This window comes from Idiotropiscis lumnitzeri, chromosome 14, assembly GCF_059441095.1.
Source record: "Idiotropiscis lumnitzeri isolate Australia: NSW breed Sydney's pygmy pipehorse chromosome 14, RoL_Ilum_1.0, whole genome shotgun sequence".
In the NCBI taxonomy this organism is placed as follows: Eukaryota; Metazoa; Chordata; class Actinopteri; order Syngnathiformes; family Syngnathidae; genus Idiotropiscis; species Idiotropiscis lumnitzeri.
The window spans coordinates 9118636-9141992 of NC_142404.1; the positions used below are offsets into that span (position 1 = coordinate 9118636).

The 23357-nt window shown below is 42.1% G+C and overlaps 2 protein-coding genes across 5 annotated transcripts; one reads left to right on the forward strand and one right to left on the reverse strand.

Moving 5' to 3' along the window:
- Positions 1–301: 301 nt before the first annotated feature.
- Positions 302–13541, reverse strand: inpp4aa (inositol polyphosphate-4-phosphatase type I Aa). Of its 2 annotated transcripts, none has more exons than XM_088315420.1 (24): positions 13406–13541; positions 9522–9778; positions 9375–9419; positions 9064–9182; positions 8875–8991; positions 8714–8793; positions 8517–8634; positions 7735–7825; positions 7509–7656; positions 7121–7251; positions 6849–6953; positions 6534–6642; positions 6429–6446; positions 6157–6337; positions 5746–6027; positions 5521–5668; positions 5041–5073; positions 4152–4324; positions 3950–4073; positions 3600–3867; positions 3437–3534; positions 3262–3374; positions 2632–2786; positions 302–1466 (listed from the first exon to the last, which is right to left on the reverse strand). In XM_088315420.1, exons 2-24 carry the CDS (start codon positions 9649–9651, stop codon positions 1334–1336), a joined length of 2919 nt encoding a protein of 972 aa, XP_088171546.1. In that variant the 5' UTR covers positions 9652–9778; positions 13406–13541; the 3' UTR covers positions 302–1333. The 2 variants fall into 2 exon arrangements, with proteins under 2 accessions (XP_088171546.1, XP_088171545.1); XM_088315419.1 differs by having other exon boundaries at positions 13348–13526.
- Positions 13542–14080: 539 nt separating this feature from the next.
- Positions 14081–23235, forward strand: slc9a2 (solute carrier family 9 member 2). 3 transcript variants are annotated; one of them, XM_088314452.1, is made up of 14 exons: positions 14081–14187; positions 14329–14641; positions 15125–15339; positions 15436–15684; positions 17414–17664; positions 17792–18009; positions 18266–18465; positions 18950–19039; positions 19107–19177; positions 20766–20933; positions 21010–21115; positions 21891–22007; positions 22089–22176; positions 22628–23235. In XM_088314452.1, the coding sequence occupies exons 2-14, from the start codon at positions 14377–14379 to the stop codon at positions 22963–22965; spliced, it is 2376 nt and encodes a 791-aa protein (XP_088170578.1). In that variant the 5' UTR covers positions 14081–14187; positions 14329–14376; the 3' UTR covers positions 22966–23235. The 3 variants fall into 3 exon arrangements, with proteins under 3 accessions (XP_088170578.1, XP_088170577.1, XP_088170579.1); XM_088314451.1 differs by having other exon boundaries at positions 14176–14641; XM_088314453.1 differs by having other exon boundaries at positions 14176–14641; positions 21891–22004.
- The last annotated feature ends 122 nt before the right edge of the window (positions 23236–23357 follow it).

Sequence of the window (23357 nt, forward strand, 5' to 3'; positions counted from 1 at the left end):
GCCACAAACAGTATGAATGTGTCTGAAGACACTAGCAGGAAGCCATGACTTCTTCTGTTAACTCAATGGCAACAGCTACACACTCTATTCTTTTGTGCCTTCTTCCAATTTATGGGAAACCATTTCATTGTTGACATAGATATTATTGTAATTAATAAATAACAATTTTCAACCAATTTTAACAGGAGCACTTTAATCCTGGTTGGGAATCACTGCTGTGTGAGAATATTTTTCATATTCAAGGCAAGTGTGTCAGTTTATATGCAGAAAACGAGAAATTTTTCTCACAAGTTTTTGGAGTTGACCATATTTTATTCAGCAGGAATTTTTTTACCATCTTTTCCACCTGTGTGAACGGAACATTCTCAATAATTTTAATAACAATAACATACATAGCTGTAAGCAAAATAACTAATTTCTCAAAAAATAAAAAAAGAAAGCAGTGCTTGTTGATATAGTACAGTAAGATACATGGGGCCTGATATGGTAGCAACAGAGGACGTGTTAAGCTCAGTACTGTTTGATTTACTGCAGCAAAAATGCTTTTTTTTTTTTTTTTTAATCCCATGCATGATATTTTTGGGAGTGTGTGTGTAACATTGTGCATAATTCATATGAATGCGGCGAATCAAACCAAAAGGACAGGACACTTTTCAAAATTGTCGGAGGAGGACTTTTGTTCATCAGAGAAATCGTCACATGGTCGCGGTGAGTCACTGTTCTGTTGATGGTTTTTTTTTTAGGTGGGATCAGTGGGATGGACTGATGGACCAACAGACTTCTGACGGACTAACTGACAAACTGACCATTTGACAATTCCAGTTCAGTTCGGCTTTAAAAATGACAGACAATACTGACGAATGAGTGATGGGTAACCCAGAATGCTGACAGATTACTGACCATCAAAATTCTCTGCAATCAAATAATACTCAATCCATAGCATCCAAGTATTACAAGAGGAAGTAAATAAAATTAGAGGAACATTTCGTGTGTGGGCCGATTTGCTCGTTACAATTGGAGTGAAATGGAGTTTAACAAATTATTTCATGTAAGACATACGGGATGCAACAATTTTTTTTCCCCCTAAAAAATATGACTATCCTCGCATGATTACAACTAATCTTGTTGTGCATTTTTTTCTTTTCAGTGTAGCACTGATAGTCATTTGATGTTGTACTTCGAGTGAGGGCAAGCAAAACCACTAGAAAACAACATAACAGAAGCACTTGGACATAAACGAATCTCCTTATTGGTGACTAAACACAACAACCGTCGCTGTGTGTGCGTGTGTTTGTAGTAGGTGTGTGTGTTCTCGCGAGTCTTTCTACTCCGGTTAGGATTCGACTTTCCCATACGTGCCCTCCGGGGGGCGATACTGTTTGGGGAAGGCCTTGAGCTGGAGTGAGTTGAAGGCGTATTTGCGGCATCCTACGTTCTTCATGGTGTTCTCTCGTCTGCAGCCCTCACTGTGCGCACAAGGAAAACACATGAGAACGCCTGAAGCACCAATAATTTACAGCGGGATCTTGACTCATGAGTTTCATTTGGTAATTTTCCAAGCTTGTGACTCCATTTACTTGTGTAACGAATCAATTTCCCCCATTGAAATGTCATTGATCCATAACAACCCTCCCAAAACACCAAATATTCTGTTACGGGTTTTTAATAATGACAAATTGTACGCTATTGTATTTAAAAACGCTCTTAAAATGACTGTGTTTAAAGTAAGACCAATTGTGTGAAATGGGCTTGGCTAATAACTCAGTGCTGCATCCAAAAGGGACCGAGCCATTGCTGGGTTATTTTTACCCAGTTCATAGGTTGAGGGTCTGACCCGGCATGTTGGGTCGAGATTTTGATCTAACAAGGGGTAAAAATTCTCCCATATTGATAGTTAATGCTCTCAAAAAATAGGCGGTAAAGCTGCGGTTTATGAGGAAAATTTTTTTTTATAAGTTTTGTGCCTCCATAAGTCCAAAAAAGGTTTGCAAATTCATATTGTGTATGTAATATAAATTAAGCAGAAAAATCCACCCATTTTATCCTTCTGAAGTGTCAGCATTTTTCTTTGTACTGCTCCTAGCTGGCGACTGAAAACGACATCACAGTACTCAGGGCTCAGCTTGCGAACACACCCAAGAAACAGGTGAGTTGTGGGTGTCGTTACTTGAGCCCTTAAGCACTGTGATGTCATTTTCAGTCGGCAGCAAATGGCAGTACAAAGCAAAATGGCAGCCGCTGAGATAGACAAAAAACTGTGGATTTTACTGCTTAATTCATATTCCACAAATGCAGTCTGAATACTGTGTCTAGACTAGTAGGGATGCATAGAATATTATTTTCTAAAGAAAATTAGGACTTGACTTCCCCTTTAAAAATGAAACAAATTTTATGACTATCATTTTTTAAGAACAAGAAGCAATTTTTCCACACTCGGGGGTCACCACAGCAAGTCATGTTCAGCACATTTCAGACCAGGAGTGACATCAGGTGCTACAGCCAGTCAGTGGCATATTCTTTTTCACTTGACTTGAGTGGCAAAGCTCATTTGTGGCTCACAACACAAAGCAAAAAAAAACAAAACAAAAAACTGTCCAAGCGACAGCTCCAAAAACTTGGCGAGCAACTGACCTGCGCATGCAGTCCAGGGCCTGGTAGAAGATCTGCGGCGCCAGGGCGTGCTCCTGCTGCAGGATGTGACACTGCTCCAGGGTCAGCGACATGGCCGTGCGGTCTTTGGCGCTCTTGCAGCTTGTGAAGCGCATGCCGTTCAGGCGACGGCACGCCTGCCGCCAACATAGAAGTAAAGGTTAGTCGACTCACATGATGACCACTGGTCCATTTTTCTTAAAGGTTTCAGGGTGTGCTCTTGAGTTAAATTTTTTACGGGAGAAATGGGCTCATGTTTGTAAGCCCTAATATATCATCAGAATAGACACAAAAATATTTGTGAGTTTTTTGACTTTTCAAAAGGCAAAGGTTTACATCAACCTGAATGCTCACATTTTTAGAAAAAAAAAAAACGTGAGAAAAGCACATCAAATCACATTATGTACTTGCAGTCCTCAACAGAAAAAGTTGAGTTTGCCGGTGGTCTGACACATTTCACCACCTCCCTAAAAATCGTTTTTTCCTTTTGATTTTCCAGACAGAACAAAAAAACTGAACCAAATACTGATTGTATTATATGATCACTTTAAGTATTTAGCTGATTTTCAAAGAGGTGCCCAGCATCTCGAGGACACCTGTTGAGCACTGTACCTCTGCCGCCTGCCACAGAATCTCCACGTTCTTGGTCTTTTTGGCGTTGACGTTGTGGGTGAGCTGCTTGAGCAGATCGGACAGACTGGTGGTGCTCTTGGAGCGAGGAAGACCTACGACGATGAAGAGGATGAGGAAGAGTTGTGATGGGGGAAATCTTTAAGTGGAGACTCACAATCTTCTGGCAGGACTTCTTTAAAGTGGTCGTAGTACAAGCTGAGGCGAGCCATGCTCTCGATGTTGATTACCTCCTGCAGAGATGTGTCTCCAAACCTGCACACAAATCAATGGACATATTACATGACTAATATATATATATATTTTTTTTGTCAACTTACTTCTCAGCCAACGTTTGCTGCTCATTGATGCCGACGTTGAAGAGGACGGGCTGCACGCGCAGCAGCATGCCGTTCTGTATTTCTCGTGGTAAACTGTCAAATATGGCGGCGGGGATGGGGACCCTGACGTTGAAGCCGTTTCTGTTCCCCGTTATGACGGGCAGCATGTCCGGGCTGAACGCCGTACTCGCTTGCGTGATTTTAAAGGTGACGTTCCTCAGGTCATTCACCCCCACACTCATGTCCTCCAACATGGCAAGCTCCTCACCTAAAGGTGCCAAAACACATTGGAGGTATTAGCTCAATATTGGCTCAAAACAAGCATGCGTGTTTGCACACTCACACATTACCATAGGTGCTGAGCAAGCTCTCATACTGCACCAACAGGCCGATGGTGTGGAGCTGCTTGAGGAAGCCCGAGTCGCACAGGCTGTTCCTCAGCTTGAGGACGAAGCCGCAGATAAGCGCCGTTACCTGTAAGCACACCAACAGAAATCATCATCCGCCTCATCTTCATCTTCATCCACCTGGAGGCGGCGACAGGGAACTGACGGTCTGGCAGAAGACGACGTCGCGACGGTACTGCAGCGTGAGGCTCATGGCGATGGTGGGGGCGCTGTCCTGCATGAGGAGGAACACCATGGCCTTTTTGGCTTTGTCGCTCATGAGCGAGGCGCAGTCGTTCAGCGTGGAGAGCAGAGGGTGCAGGGCCTCGGCCCACTCGCCTGCAGGGATCAGACCATTTGTGCATTATGCCAACTGTTGCCAGACGTTTCTTTGGAACCCATCCCCCGTTATTTGCTGGCAAAACCGTCGAGTCGCGTTTTTGGTCTTCTAACTGAAATGCGCCAAGAAACCACAGGATAACGCTCCCCTGTCTAATAGAAAAGTAATGCTTTGGCGCTATCTTGATGTCGCAACTATGTTGGCGTAGGGGAAGGTGCTTCTATTAGTTTGTTGTAAATAATGCCTGTCCCAAACTTTTTAGAGGCGGCGACAATCACTCACAGATTCTATTTATGTATTTATATTATTCAAGTATTCATTATTATTTCTCTCTATCTAGATGAGTGCTTCTCAATTATTTTATTATTTTTGTTATGGCCCCTGAGCAGCTCCCCAATTCTCCATCGCATTATAAATAGCATCATTTATCCCTAAAATTTTATTAAGATTGTTTATACTCCTTGCGCATACTCTGACAATGAGCACACTACTGCCACCTACTGTAGTGAATGTGCAATTACACTTGATTCTTTCGTTGTCCAAAAAAAAAAAAAAAAAAAGTGTCTGTTCCATGAAGATTCACACGCCCGCCAATTATTTTCATTTGCAATAAGTGCCCCCAAGAATTCTAAACAAAAGAGCTCATTCTGGGATGTCCACTGAGATCGAGTAAATAACGCTTTGGTATTGGTGAGAGTTGAACTTCAGACCTTACCTGGTGACGTTTTTTCCCGCTCAGGACTGTTTCCTAGTAGCGAGAGAGAACAACAACACAAAGTGAGCATGCGTCAGTGTGTCATTTTTTTAATGTGTGATCTTTTTGACGTGATTATCTTGCGCGCCATAAGACAAAATGGGTTCATTTATTTTTCAGAATCAGTTTGATGGTCTGTTCCCGGACTAGATTGAGAAAGTAAAATGTTGGGTTGTCATCTTGTAATTTTGAGCTCGTATGTTTGGTACCATGGCCATCTTCTACTAAATTCAAATTTAATAATAATAATAATAATAACATTGCCTTTATTAGTCCCACAATGGGGAAATTCGAGATTCGAACCCAGGCCTCCTGGGGAGACTGGGTCCTGAACGCGGCGCCTTAGACCACTCGGCCATCCTGGCAGCCATTTGAGCCTGGCATTCCTATTCTTTTTCTTCTTATCGTTATATGCCATTAAAATAAACTATAGACGTTGACCTTTTTTGTTTTTTGCGGAGTCCTCACTGGCCAACGCAAACACATCGTCGGAACTGCTGTCGCTCTGAAGCTGATCCCCCCGCAGCAGCCTGTCCACTCTCTGGATCACACACTCCAGACTCTTGTCCACATTCAGCCACACCTTCTCCTGCACACACGTTACATCAAATAAAGAATCAGAACGTAGACGCAAAATGCACAAGAGGCTCATGGACATTCTCATACCCACTCCTCCCCATGCAAATCAGCTTGGAAGGAGGCGCGCTTGTTTCTTATCCCGTCGATGCTTTCCGGGGGTGTGGCGAGGCGGGAGGGCGATGTCGCCATTCGTGATGGGGATGAAGGGTGGTGAGCGGGCGAGCGCGAGGGTGAGCGTGAGGAAGGCGAGTGGGAGGATGAGGAAGGAGACGGGGTGCCTTGCAGGGCGGAATCCGGGCGGGCGGCGGCCAGGGCGATGATGGCCGAGGACAAAAGCTTGGAGTCGCACACGCTCACCAACTGGCGAGTCTGAAATGGACATTGTTAAAACTCACGTCAATGTACTATTACTTTAAGAAGGACTTCCGTCGAAGTTGGGTGATTTTTGTCAAATGTTTACATTTTCCGGCAGAAAACAACACAGTCCAAAATCCTCACCTTCTCTTTGAGGATGGCCAAAGTTCTCTCCAGCGCGTTGGACGAGCGGTCCTTGGCCGCTCTCGTCAGACGCTCGATGTAGTAGCACACTTGGGTCTTCAGCGTGTTAATTTGGCAGATCAGCTCCTTTGCTCTGACGACATCCTGCGGCTGATATGCCATTCCTCTCGGGCCGGTGGAACTGTGAAAAAACATGTGGATTTAAGGGGACCCAGATTTAGGGGAACGTGCCATTCACTGCAACGATGCGCCAACGTCATCATCAGTCTCACCTCTCTTCCTCATAAGAGCTGGCGGTGCAAAGAAACAGAGCGAGAGGGCCATGTTTATATCTAATTAATCAATGTGGGTGCACACAGTAAACGTGTTCGACTTACTGTTTTCTGGCCTCTTCAAGCTTGTGAAGGAGTTTCCTCAAGCCGCATCCTTTAAAGCCTTGATGGTGTGCAGCAGGAGTGCCGTTCGTCACCACGTCGTACGTGTGGTCTGATGGAAAGAAATGGACCAAAGTTTGTTGACGCCAACCCCTAACAAATTATATTTTTGGAACAGTCTCACAAGATAATTCATTAAGCGCCCAATCTAAAAAAAATCCAATGCAAGTGATGAACCAAGATTAATAATTCTCATCTCTTAAATATTAGCCGTCATTAGATTGAGCTGCAGTGAGTGTTAATGCACGAAGGAGTTACCATAGCCAGACTCTCCTTGTACTCTCATCCTCTGGATGTGCAAATTTGTGGGAATAAACTCCAACTTTCGCTCGGCCTTCAGCGTGCTAGATTTAAAAGAAGGTCCTGAAAGGGAGAAAAGCTATCGTTTATTTCCATTTGAACGCAATTTCCAGCCAAAGCATTCACACACAGTAAATTTTACTCTAAGAAGACTAGATTTGAAAGTAAAATATGATATATTATTATACACTGTGTTGCAGTATCCTTTACATCGAACTTGTGATTGTTACCTTTGTACTCATGCAGGTCACTGATAGTCTCCTGATATGTGAGAATGATGGTCTGGTACTGAGTGATGATCTGCCTCCTGAGGTTCTCCCAGCACGGAGACAGCTCACCCAGTTCTTCCAGTTCACACACCCTATGTGAGGGTCCAGGCAAACAGAAGAATTACCTCAACCTCAGGGAATTGAAATATAACCTGAAATATTGTGTTCGCGATCAGAGATGCCATCGTTTCAAATCATCATCAAATCACAGCAGAAGGGTACCCGTGATGAAAAGTGATGAACACAGAAGAGGAAGTGGAACTTGTGATGAAACCGCAAATTAATCAATACCATTGACCATTGATTATCAACCACCTAGCACACAATAATAGTTAACTGCCAATGTTACCTGACGGCGTCTTCTTCAAGCAGCAGCTTCACAAACTGTCGAGGGATGTGCAGGGAGAGCACACTCTCAGCCATCTGCTCGAGGACACGGAGATGGTTGCCATCCGTGGTGGGGAAACGGTATGTCTGCGACATGACACTTCCGAAAACTGAAAACGAGCGCAAACATAGCGGTGTGAAGCCGTAGGAACTTTCTTGAAGTTCAGATGCGAGCTGATGATACTCACCAGCCTTCAGTAGGGGATCTTTACACAGGGACGAAGACTTGGACTTGATGCCTTTGGATTCAGTCAGGCTTTCGTCGACTGGAAGAACCATCTGGAACCATGTGTTAATCCCTACATGACTTTTCATTGCTATTGAGGCAACAAAAGTATTCACACGCTATTTAGAGCAGGCGTGGGCAAACTATGGCCTGGGGGCTACATGTGGCCCGTTAAACGTTTTAATCCGGCCCGCCGAACTTGAAAAGAATTAAATGAATAAACCTTGTTAATGTTTTATTTTCTAAATACTGTGGTTTTTCAAAGACATATATATTGTTGCAATACTTTTATTCACTTTCATTTAAAATTAATTTTTTTTTTTCTCCGATGAGGAGAGGTCACCAAAACACTCCATCCATGTGCTCCTGGTCTGGCCCCTCTGTCAAATTTTAGAACCCATTGTGGCCCGCCAATCAAAAAGTTTGCCCAGCCCTGATTTAGACAGATCTAGATACTTGTGTAAAAAAAAAAAAAAAAAAAAAAAGACAAGTAGTCTGTGAAATGCAGTTGAATACAAAAGAAAAAAATCAATTTTTATTGTATTTTTTTTTAAAAACTACTGAACCAGTTTTGACAAAGTAAAGTTTAGAAAGCACAGATATCTGTTTTCAAATGTGAGGACTGCATGTAAAAAGTCATCGGAAAGTTAATGCTCGAATGAAGTACAGATATCTGCAAAATAAAAACGCATTGGAACCCACCAGAACCCGTCAAGGGAACATGAACTCCAAGCAATTGCTCACCCTTCCATTAACAGTATCTCCTCGTTGTAGTTTGGGAGCCGGCGCTCGCTGCTCGCGTTTCTCTTCAATTTGCCAGGCAATGACAGTAAGGTTGCCTACTCGCTCATTCTCGGCCGACCTGGAAGTAAACTCAATGAGCAAGATCCCCAATCGAGCTGCAGGTTTGTTTAAAGAAGGAACACGCTGAGCTGGGCTACCTGAGAGTGAGATGCAGACGGTGGTGTTTGTCTTGCAGGAGCTCCTTCAAAGAAAATATGGCCGAGCCGAGCATGTACATCTGTTTGACACGAGACATTTAGAGAGTTCACCAAACGGGCTGATCGTGATTTGTAACACAAAAATTCCGGATGTGACTTACGGTGCCCTGGGAGCGATCCTTCACATCGTAGACAGAGAGCTTGACCTGGGTCTGCTGAGTGATCAGAGAGTCCTGGAAGAATGCCACGCTGCTCAGGAAGATGGGGTTACTTGTGCCCTGTGGGCAACATGGAAGAAGGTCAACGTTGGTTCTCTCCTTAACAGCAAGAAGGAAGGAAGTGTTCTGTACCTCAATAATTTCTGTTTGAGAATGTTTGGTCCAGAAGGCCTGAGGGGGAGTGGTGCAGCTGACGGCCACAAAGCTGCTGGGCTTACGATCCACAGTGGGTGTGATCAGTTCACTGCCGACTAAAAGACACAGGAAGTCATGGAGCAGTTACGAAGTCCTGTTCTGGACCAAGTTTGAGCAATTCTTTGTCCTCTGGTGCAAATCTCGAGTGAGTCCAATGTTCTGAGCTCTTTGATGTGAGTCTCAACAAATAAAGTCATCTCCAAGACACAGCCAATGACAAAATCTAAGTCGTGTTGTGTTGGCCTTACCCAAACTGAACTCTAACACCGGCTCGTCCGGGTCCTGACTCTTGCCTGTTGACCGAAGAGGAAGGAAAGCTCTATTGGAATACCTATTTTTTTTTTTTTATTCTAAACAGTGCAGACATGCTAGCACGGATACGGTCACATGGTTACCTGCCAGAGCCAGCCCCATCATCTCCGATGAAAGATCAAACGTGTTTGCCCGGTAGACTGACCACGGCCTGTGACGGGGACTGCGCTCTTTCCCAGACATGGACGGGTCACGGCGCGGCTGAGGATGCATTCTTCTTCTCTATTATGTTTATCTTGTTATATGAACCCGGAGGAAATCTAAAGTGAACCTATAACCTGAACTTCCGTCGTGATTATGGACGCCTTGTGCGATGATCTCAGCAGTCACGCATGAGTCACTAATGAAAGGCAAACAGGAAGAGGAGTGGGGGTTAGTCCAATGTCGCCATGGAAACAGATGAGACAGACAACTGATGATAGTGATGCTGACATCATCCGCTCACACAGCTGGCTGCATTTAAATTGACACAATTATCTGCTTATATGCGCCGACTCTGTTAATGTGCTAATGAATGTGACAGTGGCAAACATTTCCCAGTGGGAACGTTCACACAGCTAAAAATACACCTGCTATCTGCTCATGTTAGAAGGTGGAGGATGTTTATCCCATGAACCATTCTCACAAAGTTGGAAGCTTAGAGTTGTCCAAAATAGAAGGAGTGAGGTTTGTCATAATACTTTTGCATAAATATTACCATTCACGGCATGGAAAATAAATTAACAATGGAGTCCTGCGACGTACATAAAGTGAAGATGGGACACATACTGTGCGAATACTTCAGACAAAGTCTGAACAGAAGTTTTGAATGCTCATGAAATAATTTGTAATATAAAAACATCATAGCACGGTATCAGCACTCACTACTATCACTATTTTGCTCTGGTTTGATCAAATCTGTATTTTTGTACAACAAGCACTTGTATGCGAGCCACCCACAGCATCGTGGGAAAATACAAAATATAACGATAACAAATACATTCAAAAGCATTGAGGGAAAGAAAAAAATAGTTGACAACCTAAATGTAAAAATTATAAGTTGAAATGCATTGGCTTGAGCAAAATAAAATAAAATGCTAAGAATATTAATTAAAAAATAATTCAAAAGAATTCTGGAAGTTTTTAAATACAAAATGAGTAACAGTGAGTCATTAAAATGTGAAATATAATACAGTAATATGAAATTCCATAAATTCAATTGCATTGATTTTCTTATTGTCATTGTATGATATATTGCCATTATTTTTTTTTAATTAAAAATTATAAGAAAAAAAATCTATTTAAAATCTGTGAGGATACATAAAGGAAACACCATCTAAATATTAATTAAAACAATAAATTCAAATGGATTGGGGAAAATTATATTGTAAAATCAGGAATTCAAATACAATATAAAAAATATACATTTAAAGGTATTGGAAAAAATACAGTAAAATAAATCAACTGTCCTTATATGTTACATATCTATTACAAAAATAAATAAATGAATGCATTAAATAATGATTACTGTCTACAAGGTAAACTGTAAATACAAATGTGCGTATATAACAATAAAATCATCTAAGGTAGTTTTTTTTTATATTAAGTTTTAAGGTGGGTCTTTTTTTAAACCATTTTACATCACATTCTATTTCTTTCCCAATGACAAGTTTATATTTGTGTAAATACACCACCAAAATACAGCAGATCAACAAAAAGGGAAGAGCTTCGTGTGTGTGCGTGCGTGTGTGTGTGTGTGTACATGTATCTGGCAGCGTATTCACGCGTAAGCGCATCCACCATAGCGCTCTATTTTTGCATGTGAGTCTGTTTTGACGTCACCCACCCAATCCGACACATGCTGCTCTTCGGCCCAGTCTGATAAAGGCATTATGGCTGCGATATGCCTCGTTAGTCTGTCTGTGTGTGCGCGTGTGTGTGTTACGTTGTTAGGCGGTCATCATGTCATCATGAGTGAGGGGCAAGCTGTAGCACCGCCTGAGACCCGGTGGGAAGCTCTCTAAGAGTGTCACAGTAGGTTTGGTGGGACGACACAGGGAGTCAAAGATCATCGTTGCTACATGTGTTTGACAAGCACCATCATCATCAGCTGCATGCAGCGAGCTTCTACATCATGTTGTTTTCTCATTAGGCGGGGCCCCACCTTGCAAGCTCACAAATATGAGGAAAGCTAATGTACTGTGAGCGTTGAGTGAAAGAAAGCAAGTCGAACTGCAAAAATACACGCCGCTTTGGATGCTTTAGTTGGAACGTCGCAAACAACAATAGGTGGAGGGTGAGAGTCTCCAGTATTTATTTATTCATGGTAAGATGCAAATTTTATCCGAGAGGAGACGGAGGGCCACGGCAGCAAACTGGAGAGTGGACTGTAATGATCTAGAGCTAAGGCTCAGCAACAGGCTAAGAGAACATTAGCCAGTCCATCGTGCTGCCTTTATGGACATCGGAGTTCATTTTATTTTGGAGGCTTTGGAGCACAATGGCTTCCTCGCCTGCAGCTCTCCAGTGAGCTCCCTGCTGGAAGCCGACAGATGTAGTCAGAACCATCTGTTCCCCCAAATCGCAGGCTTTTTGAAATGCACCCATTACCCATGAGCCTCGTGGAAAACATGCTGGCAGGACGCGTCACACTTGGACGTCACAGCATCACAGTGTGCAGAGGGAAGTGTGAGTGTACCTTTAAGACATGGGGAGGGCATTTCAGTGTGAGTAATGTCCCCTGAGGGCCATACTATATAACAGGGATGGATGGGCAACTGGCGGCCTGCGCGACCACACTCTAAATGGCCCCCTGATTAATAATTAAAAATTAAGAAAATAAGTCTACAAATATCTGTGATCAATTTTTAACATACAGTTTCCACAACTAACCGGGGAAATTGGGAAAAAATCCAAATATGAAGAAACATTGGAAAAACAATAAATAAAAGAAAAATCCAGGAAAATGTGAATCCGTTGGTGCCTAACCACGAATGTGCAGAGGTCGATTTAGTGTGAAGTCCAATGTATAATAATCTGCGTTAGTCAAACTCAAATCCAGTCAAATTGCACATATTTCACAAATGCGCCTTCAATTCGACATTTTTCACCATAATTAAACAATTTTCAATTCAAAATCTACAACATTCCCACAAATTCCATTTTTTAAAGAATTCCACATTTTCCACAAGAAACGAAACCACTCAAATTAATGGTGAAATTACACATCAAAGCAAACATTTCTCCACAGACTAAATTATTTTTAATTTCAGTGTTTCAATCTTTAAGAACTATTTTTCTTTAGTAATGTCACACACCTTTCCCTTGAGAAATCACAAATTGACCTGTGTCCTATGCTCCCACATCTGTTATTATATTTCTGATATATTATACAACTTTTCGTTTCAGCATCAGCTTTTGCTTTAGCATTTCTACAGAAATGTCAATTTCTTAATTCTTTCACAATAGCAGGCGGACCAGATCAAATGTCCTTGTGGGCTGTATATGGCCCACGGACCACATGTTTTCCACCTCTGCATTAGCAATTCACTGACTTGTCACTAGGGTGGGGACTTAAACGTGCTACTTTCACCTCAGAACAAGCCTTGTTTGGTCCATCCTGCAGGACTCACACGCACCACACCAGAATGTAAATACAATGACAACAACCCCTTTTCCTTCATCATAATCCACAACCAATGGCCTGCATTTTAATCCCGTGTGAAACATGGTGTGTCATCCCGTCTGTTTACGTGGAAGCTTGCATCACTCGTACGGTTACTATGTGTGTGGTGCCACACAATCACACAACAATATGCTACAAATTTACGTCATTGTGACTGATGATGCTAAAAAAAATAAGAGAAGGAGGGAGGGTGAGCGCAGATGAAAACATTGACAAACACATCGATGTTGATTGAGTATCAGCACCTTGTCGCTCAGTGCGCGTGACGTCATCTGTTATTTCATAGAAATTAAGAAATCCGACCTTTGGGAGAAGCAAGAGGAGGAATAAGTGTTGTCATCGTAAACCGAGCTCTGCTGCTCTCATCCTGGCTGCTCGACGGTGTCTGCAGATTGCACGAGACTCGCCCAGACTCCCTGTGACACACTGCAGGGACTCCTTGTCGCCACTAGAGGGAGCTAAAAGACTACTCTGGCGCACCAATTTGCTTTTCGGAAAACGAAAATATTTATTTACATTATTTGTATTTGACTGTTGTATTTATGAAATATATTTTGTTTGCTAATTTTTACAACAATAATGCGTATGAACAATTATGTTATTAATTAAAGGAATATTTAAAACAAGATCTTAACGGACGAAAATAAATATTTATTAGGATATTAAGAAGTCGTGAAAATATATTTAATAATTCAAATTAGTATTAACAGTGGATATAAAAATATATATGTGAGTTTTTTCAGGTTTTTCATGGTTTTGTTTTGAAATATCCAGGTTATTCTCAATTTTGGTGGTGACTGACTTCTTATATGAGAAAGTAATCGAGTTTTGAAGTATGTGTGAAAAGTTTTGGAAGCGATTTGAACTTTTGTTAATGAGTTGTATTGTTCGGCAAAATGATCTCATAATTCAACGAATGTCATTTCTGTTTCAAAAACTATAACACGGAAAGTTGAAACGTGTGCGTCCACCGAAACTCGGTCTTGGAGAGCCCATCAGATCATGTGACATTCAATCAGTCGTGACCACGCCCAAGATGTATTGGAACTCGTGCACGCGCCTCAGGTGACTTGACTTGTCCACAGGTGCGTGTGTTTTGTGCGTGCTACGCTCTTTGACGAGTACGTAACTTTTGTAGAAACCTCTCCAGACGTTAGGTTAAAATGTTTCAGCGTGGAAGAAAAGATGATATCACGCGTGTAAAAAGTAATTGTCACCTTCATTAGTTTGCTGGTGGATGGCGTGAGCGCATCTCCCCGCGACGTGGCCTAAAAATGGATCCTCGACTCAACAGACCAGGGCATGTTTTGCTTCTTATTTGCGGCGTTTTAAGCTCCCTGCATGGCTCCGCGGGGGAAATCCCATCTCAACCCACGCTGGGTGGCGTTACGGTGTTGCCCCCGGTCCGACCGGACGATCCCCAGGCCTATCCGGATGCCGAAAAGGACAATTTACCCGTTTTCACCATGGACTACCCAAGGATCCAAATCCCTTTCGAGATCACTCTGTGGGTGCTGCTCGCCTCTTTTGCAAAGATTGGTAAGTGACATATAGAAGTGCTGTTCTTTTATATATTTCAAAGATGAAAATCATGATATTAAAAAGGTAATTTTAACTCCCAGAACTCAGAGATGGCAGAAGCTCAGAAGTACCGTTTCAAATCCTTTACTTACACAAAAGTTATTATGACTGTGACAAGTACAAAAGTAAAACTGTTTCTTTCTGTCAGCAATATACAATAGCCGCTGAGAAAATTTGGGAAAAAAAAACTTCTCTCGACGGATCCCGTGTGCACTGTCCACAAAGCGCTCTCTGATCTGAATCTGATGGAAATTTATTGTAATATTCTTTTACACTTAGTAGCTTCTGATGAATAATTTGCTAAATTTTTATCTGGTTGAATAAACTCAAATCATCGTAGCAGCATCAAAATAAATGTCACGAATCTGTTCCAACCTCCCACCCCCCCAAAAACACACTTTTTTTTAAAAAATAAGGAAATATATTTCTCTCTTCTCTTAGGCTTCCACGTGTACAATAAGATCACAGTGTGGGTGCCCGAGTCGTGCCTGTTAATCAGCATCGGCCTCATCGTCGGCGCCATTATGCACTCGGTCAACGAGGAGCCCCCCGCTGTGTTGACCAGCAACGTCTTTTTCCTCTACATGCTGCCCCCCATCGTCCTCGACTCGGGCTACTTCATGCCCACCAGGCCTTTCTTCGAGAACATTGGCACGGTGCGCACCTGAACGGCATACCCGTGAAGATCCCACTCACAGGGACATTGAGGTCAATTTTCGTGCGTGTGCGCGTATGTGTGTGTGTGTGGGTAGGTGCTGTGGTTTGCAGTGGTGGGCACCCTGTGGAACAGCATCGGTATCGGCATGTCGCTGTTCGCCATATGCCAGATCGAGGCGTTCGGCGTGCAGGACATCAACCTGCAGGAGAACCTGCTGTTCGCCGCCATTATCTCGGCCGTGGACCCCGTGGCTGTGCTGAGCGTCTTCGAGGACGTGTCGGTCAACGAGCAGCTCTACATCGTGGTGTTCGGAGAGTGCCTCTTCAACGACGCCGTCACCGTGGTGAGTTGTTGATGGTGTTTCCTCCTGTCGGCGAGCGACTGCTTGTTTTGGTGACATGAGACAATGTGGGTTGGCCTGAAGTTCGCACTAATGTTTTTACTCGCTACAAAATGAACCCTGAGGGGGACATATGCTTACTTGCATATGACATCACTCTTTTGGCATGCTTTTGCCTTTTGTTGCCTCCTCGTTGGCAGCAGTAAATTCAGCTTTTACGTTTTTGCTAAAAGTTGATTCAGCAGACAATTTCATGAGCGTATCTTACCGTATTTGTTAGTTTGTCTGTCCGAATATTAGCTTGGAGGCTACTTTCTGATTCATAGCTGACTGGACTGAACATTTGTGATTCGGAGTTAAGTGGAATGCTTCCATTGTGACTAAACAGCAGAAATTGGTATAGAAATTTCCCGAATAAAAGTAAAAAAAAAAAAAAATTACTTGTTTAATATTATTTGTTGGTTAGCAGGCTACTTCCTGGTTTTCATCAGCCGCACCAATTTAAATGTCAAATGTCAAAACATGGATTCCTCTGACTTCCTTTGTCTGTACCTTGACATAAGATTACATGACCATAACATCCTTGACTCCTCTGTGGCTGGCAATTATTAAATTCTACAAACAAAACTTTATGTCTTGGTTTATGATGGACGATGACATGAGATGATGAGACAGCACCTGAGATGTCAATGTCGCTAAACATGGCGGCCTCTCTCGGATGATGAATTATTCCATTGAATTATTTTTCCACCATTGCTATATTTATCAGAACACCGAGCTTTCACGAATGCTAGCAAAATTTATTCTTGCTAAAAAAAAGTTTTTTTTAGTTCCCAGTTCCCCTTTAAGTCTCAATGACATTAAGCAGAGTTTGAACGTACTATATGTTATTATACCTAAATATAGTTGAGCAAATGTTCAATAAATGGTCAATAAAGGACTGCATGAATGGGATTGTTATTTTCATCCTTAAAAAAAGCACAAAGTTTGTGGTCATATAAACAAAGCTTTTGAGTTGCTTTTGCTTTCACTGGGTCGACCATTCTGCAACTCCACCCTCCATTTAAAGCTCCAGTTTGGCCCCTTTTTATTGTCAAAAGTGTGCTTGCATGAAAACTAGACGCACTATTGTCTTTCAGTATTCTTTCCCCTCAAAGCTCCGCTCAAGTTTCAGTGCATTTCTGTGGTCCATTGTGGTTTCTCGCATGTAAAGGAATGTTTGGCACATCTCGAGTTAAAGTTGACTGCGGGAAGTAACGTTCTCCGAAAACATCATTGACAAAAGTTCCGCTTTGCTGTTGGGAGTTTATTTGCTCAAATGTCGCTAAACCAGTTTGTGAGGTCACTCTTGCAAATGTTATGGGAGGTGTTTGCATGCAAAGCATCCGAAACTGGACTTAAGTTTTGCCCCCATCCCACACTGCACTCCTCCGCCATTATCTTATTGTAGGCACACCGCCTACATTTAACCTGCTTTGGCGTGGCTGCTCGTCTTTAATAGCAACACACTGCACATGAAATGAAGATAAACATTGAGTTGGCAGTAAATGTGCCATTCGAGCCATTTTATTAGGTACACTTGCACAACATACAACTTAAAAAAAGGAGAATAATGCTCCCTTTGATTGACAAAGTAAGCGAGAGATTTATTGTGTGGTTTATATTGTCGTTTTTAGACAAATCGTCTTTACTGATGCCATGCCTGCCGTTTCCACTGCATCTGTTGTTGCAGGTGTTATACAACATGTTCAACTTTGTGGCAGAAATGCCAGTGGTGGAACCGGTGGACGTGTTTCTGGGCGTGGCCCGTTTCTTTGTGGTGGGCTTGGGCGGCATGGGCTTCGGCGTGCTGTTCGGCTTCGTGGCGGCCTTCACCACCAGGTTCACATCTAAGGTGCGGGAGATCGAGCCGCTCTTCATCTTCATGTACAGCTACCTGGCCTACCTGGTGGCTGAGCTCTTCGCCATCTCGTCCATCATGGCGTGAGTAGACAATGACGACATCAACGCAATTGTTTGCTCCAAGATTCCGCTGCATCTGCTTTTAAATGTTGGGAGGAAAAATAAATTAGCCATACACTGCTTTTAATGCATCTTCCCTCCCCGGCAGCATTGTGACGTGCGCCCTCACCATGAAGTACTATGTGGAGGAAAACGTCTCTCAGCGCTCGTGCACCACTATCCGCCACGTGGTCAAGATGCTGGGCTCCATCTCGGAAACGCTCATCTTCTTCTTCCTGGGCGTGGTCACCATAACGACGGAGCACGAGTGGAATTGGGGCTACATCCTCTTCACGCTGCTCTTCGCTTTTGTGTGGAGGGGTCTCGGTAAGAACGCGGGGATGACGAGGCGTTGTACTGAATGGCGGCCCAGACCCTTTTTTTTTTTGCTGAAGCAAGAAAAAAAAAAGCATCATGATCTCTTCCTGTTTAGTATCGGCCCCAAAAATTCAGATTTCGATACTGGGCTGCGCATTTTCACTTCGTTATGCTACTGACATTTATACAATAACATATGGATACTAGAGGCGTTACAAAAGCTTTTAGTATCGATCTTCGCCCCCCCCCCCCTCCTCCCTTGCAGGTGTGTTAGTGCTGACTCAAATCATCAACCCCTTCCGCACCATCCCCTTCAACCTGAAAGATCAGTTTGGTCTGGCCTACGGTGGCTTGCGAGGGGCAATTTCATTTGCCTTGGTCTTCACTCTGCCGGTCAACATCGGTCGCAAGCAGCTCTTTGTCACCGCCACCATCGCCATCATCATCTTCACCGTCTTTCTCCAGGTACGAAGCGACCTGAGCTGGATTACAGGACATTGAATGTTTGTTTATTTTTAAATTCTTAAATACTGTTGCTACTAACATAACCTATTTTCCCATGGCAATTTTGTAAAATCTTTACTTTTTATTCCAGTGCATCGGGTTTTTGACATATTTTCATTTTGTTTTTAAGGTTGACCTTTTATAGCGTCCGCAATTTTAGCATGCATTGGAATTTATAGCTATGACGTTTCGGCAAAAAAAATAAAAATCACCTGTTTCTGAACCTAATCCTGAATTTATATTACTAAATTACGTTATAATAAGTGTCAATCAAAAGTGAACTTCATGTTGTAGCTGATGAAATACAAAGCATGTTTGTTAGTTCAAGTGGTGTGAAACTTGGCAATTTAAAAGCCAATTTCTTGTATGTGATGTCTTATGGTGATAATGTCGTTACATATGAGCGGGCTGAAACATGTTTTGTTTTCTCTCCTTGTCCTTGCAGGGCATCAGCATCCGGCCTTTGATCGAGTATATTAACGTGCGCAGAACCAACCGCAATCTGGACACTATCAACGCTGAAATTCACTGCAGGGTAATATGCGCATTATGTGTAAGTATGTTTGTATGCGTTTTGTAACAAATCCCGTTTGTGGTCTCAGCTGATGGAACACACCATTGCTGGTATTGAGGACCTTTGTGGACAGTGGAGTCACTTCTACTGGAAGGACAAGTGAGACTCACTCGCGTACTTGACTTAAACTTCTGCTTTTTTTTTTTTTTTCTTTTTCTCGATGATGCCCACTATTGTCTGCAGTGGCACAGTGTGGGAAGTTTGGATGTGGTGTCATGTTCACAGGCCAGACTGGTTTTTATCTGCCTAAAGCTCTGCAAGGTTCCTCATTGTTGGTTACTCACGGACTGGAATTCACTTACAGTCGCATGCGTTTTACTATGTTAAAAAAAATGAAGCTCTTATCATCTTTACCGGGGGTCAGCAAACACAAATCTTAAAGGCCCACGAATAATTTTCGGAGTTGGTCAACAGTCCGTTTATTGAGGTCAGCCACCTGTGATGATACTGTAATATTTAATACAAAATGTTGCTTAACAAAAATATGACTTAAAACTCCATTTCAAACTTGAATGGAATATGGAACGAAACAAAACATAAACCCTGTTTTGAATCAAAACTTCTGCACTATAGCAGGAGATGTTTAAGGACACTCTTATTTTTAAACATGTATTTCTGTCCTATTATTCAGCGGCTTTACACCCGTAACGCGCTAAGACAAAAATAATAATCAAATGCATATGCTTACAAATGATACCAGGAAGGTAACTAACAACATTTTCTTCATCACAAAAGACCTTTCAGCATTATGCTCGCATTCTGTCAGACAAAGCTCACAACTTTTGTTGGCGATTTGCTGCTAATTTAAAACTTAATGGTAGCTCACACTTAAACCACTGATCAAGTTGAATTACCTGTTACTTGTACCGTTAGTATGCAGACTCCTACAGATGTGCGAAAGAATCACTAAAATAACTGTTCATACTGTGTGTTGTTACAATGGCTTAAACATATATTTTTTTATTAGCGCTGTACAGTACAATTGATAAGTTCAGTTCTACTAAAGTACAATCCATTTGCATTTAATCTTTAGGAATTGTTTGTTTTCACCTTTTATTTTTTTTAATTTATACTTTAAATCAAAAATGCAATGCAGTACAATCTTTAAGTTATTTATATTCTTAATCAACTTTGTTAATCTTCAACCTCTGCCTTGTTTTGATGTACATTTCCGACTATGCCATTGAATTTTGATGTCAGTCATTGTGGTAGTTAGCGAGGGAAGTCTTTTTTATTCAAGTCGTACTTGGTGTAAAAAGTTTAAGAACAACTTTTCTTGCACATCCATTCGATACCTTTTTTTTTTTTTTCTTCTAAATGTCGAATTTGACTCCATCAAACACAAAAGGGATGTGCTAGTTAGTGATGGGTATTTGTCAAAATTTCCTCATAGTGCATTTGTTAGTCAATTTGAATTGAGCATTTTTCCAAATGAATTCCAATTGCAAATTCCATTAGTAGAGGATAAAATAATTGTTTATAGTGGAGGAACAATGCATCTCAATTAATTTAACTCCTGATTGGTTGTTATGTAACAATGTTTTCAATGGGCTATTGCAGGACTAACTGTGGGCTGGAAAGTCTACATAAAATAAAGGTCAACTATGTCAGTTTGATCAAATGAAAATTCATAATGATCGTCATGAATCGTGCAGTAGCTTTTTTTGTGTCTTTCTTTCACCTACAGGTTCATGAAGTTCAACACTCGCATCCTGCGGCGGATTCTGATTCGGGACAACCGTGCAGAGTCGAGCATCGTGGCGCTGTACAAGAAGCTGGAGCTGCAGAATGCCATGGAGATCCTGGATACGGTGTCGGGAGACATCAGCGCCGCCCCATCCATTGTCTCTCTGCAGTATGCCATTTTTTTTTTTAAACCATTCTTCAGTGTGTTGTGATGGACTTGTGAGCGTCATTCAAAAATGTTTCAGTGAGGAGAAGAAAGGTCCTGCAAAGCCTAAGAAGAAATTCCTGGCTGCTGACCTGAGGAGCATGCATGACATTCTGGCCAAGAACATGTACAAGATCAGACAAAGGGTGAGCTCTAAGCTTTAGTGTTTACTCATTAGACTACAACTTTTGACCAAAGTATATTAAATAATATATGGTTAAAATGTCTGACTCACAGTTCTGAGGTTTTGGCTTCGAAGCAAGCCATGCATACGGTATGCAGGTTCACGTTATGTTCAGTGACACTTGTGTTGAGAGAATATTTTTTATTGACATTAAAATATTAACCATCTGGAATGTTTTTACAAAACCTTATTCAGGGTTGTGTTTAGAGTCCACTTTCCACCAGTTTTAAATAATGACTTTGTCATATGATTTGTTTTCTTTTATTTAAAGAGGAATGAGAATGAAACTAATTTGGGGAGAATATACTACACAGCTTTTGTACCAATGTACACACCCATTCACACATTTAGGATGTTCATGTTTTTTAATGCGACACACTCACAATTTTCCATGCAAGTGTTTTGCATAGCCGCAGTGTTAACTCAAAGAGGCTCTCTGACTCCGCAGCCAGACGAGGGCACGAGCACGTCCCTACTATATGCACATTGTTTTACTTTTCAATCCCTCCTTCTGTATTAACAAGAAAAGTCATACTTTGAAGGAAGAAGGAGAGCGCCATCTGGCGGGGCACTGATATATGACACTTATGTCTTCTCAGTTGACGATACAAATTGTTTTAATGACTTGAATCAACATCTATGTTTTTCGGTATGTTTTCCTTTCGTCACCACAATGTTGGCAGTGTTGTTTGTGCTTAGAATTGTGCGTAAAAGTTCATTATGTGGTCTCCCGTCAGACGACGTCGTACACCAGCAAGCACGCGCTGCCCAATGACAGCCGCGCGAAAGAGATTCTCATCCGACGCCACTCCAGCATCCGACGAAGCCTCCGCCCGGGAAGCTTCCAGACGGTGGTAAAGTTCGACACACTCGTATGATATTGTGTCCTCGGTAAAAAAAAAAAAAAACAATATATTTATTTATTTTTTTTAAAGGTGGTTCCCAAATCGCACAAGTACTTCTCACTTCCTGCTGGGAAGAACTTGGACTCTAATTTCCCACCAGTGAGGCAGAGCGACACTGGTACATTGTTTCTTTTCTTTTCACTTAAAGGGACACTTGAATGAGCTTTAACATTGGAACTTAATTAATTAATCGGTTTGCATGTAAAATCAGCATTAAAATGTGAGTAGTAGCATGTCAAATGTGTGGAGTAGCTGCAGCGCCATCTGCTGGATTAAATTGCAACACTTTGTCTTCATGCAAGTATATTAGAGAAAACGTTTGATATCAAGTATCACAGGAAAATCCAAATCTTGGCTCTCCACGTATTACTATTATGGTCCACAATAAAATACAGTAGTGTAGTTGCCCCAAGTGTTCATCAAAAACAAGCCAAATATTTTACTGCATATAATTATAGGCAAACAAAGACTCATATCCAAAACAATTGAGCTTTACTTAGGCAGTGATTCTTTTATATCATTAATAACTTTGAGAATCACTGCACCTAATCTGTTTATTTTACTTCCAGACGATCAGGAAACCATGTCGGAGTTGTCATTCCCCACCAGACGCTCTCGCTTTGCCCCGCCCTCACGCTCTTCATCTAGGGCACCGCTTCCTCTGCGCCGGCTGGACACACTGGAGGAAGTTCCCTCTGTGGACTTCCTGGATGAAAGACGACCCCGTAGACCTGTACCCAGACCACATTCATCGTCCGTTGAGCCTCGCCGCCAACCAGACCCATCAGAAAATGAAAATGACAACAAGGGCGGCTCCATCGTGGGACCTGCCTGGGCTGCAGAACCTCGTGATGACACCACGCGGAACCCTCTGCTCAGGAGGCCTCAGTGGAAACCTAAAAAGTGATGACATCACCCCATGCAACATAAACAACGCATGGCCGTGCAACAGTGCAACTTAAAGTGCAGGGGCAATGAACATTGACTGTAGTGGTCCATCTTTTAAAGTTTAGGAATTTTACATGGCTGTAGGATTTTTGTAATGTATTTAACTTTTTAATGTGACTGTTTCTTGTGTGTGTGTTTTTAATACATATACCAGTAAATATTGTTTTTAATTTTTTGGATTTACATTTTTTTTAAGTCTACAGTACAAACTGCTTATGTGTGTCGGAGAGCACTGAGTAGGATTTGAATGAATTAACTATTTGAAAATCATACCTGGTCAAGATACCCAACAAGTACTGGTGGGAAAATTAAGCTTCATGACGAGCTTGTGATATTTTTTACTCCTTCAGA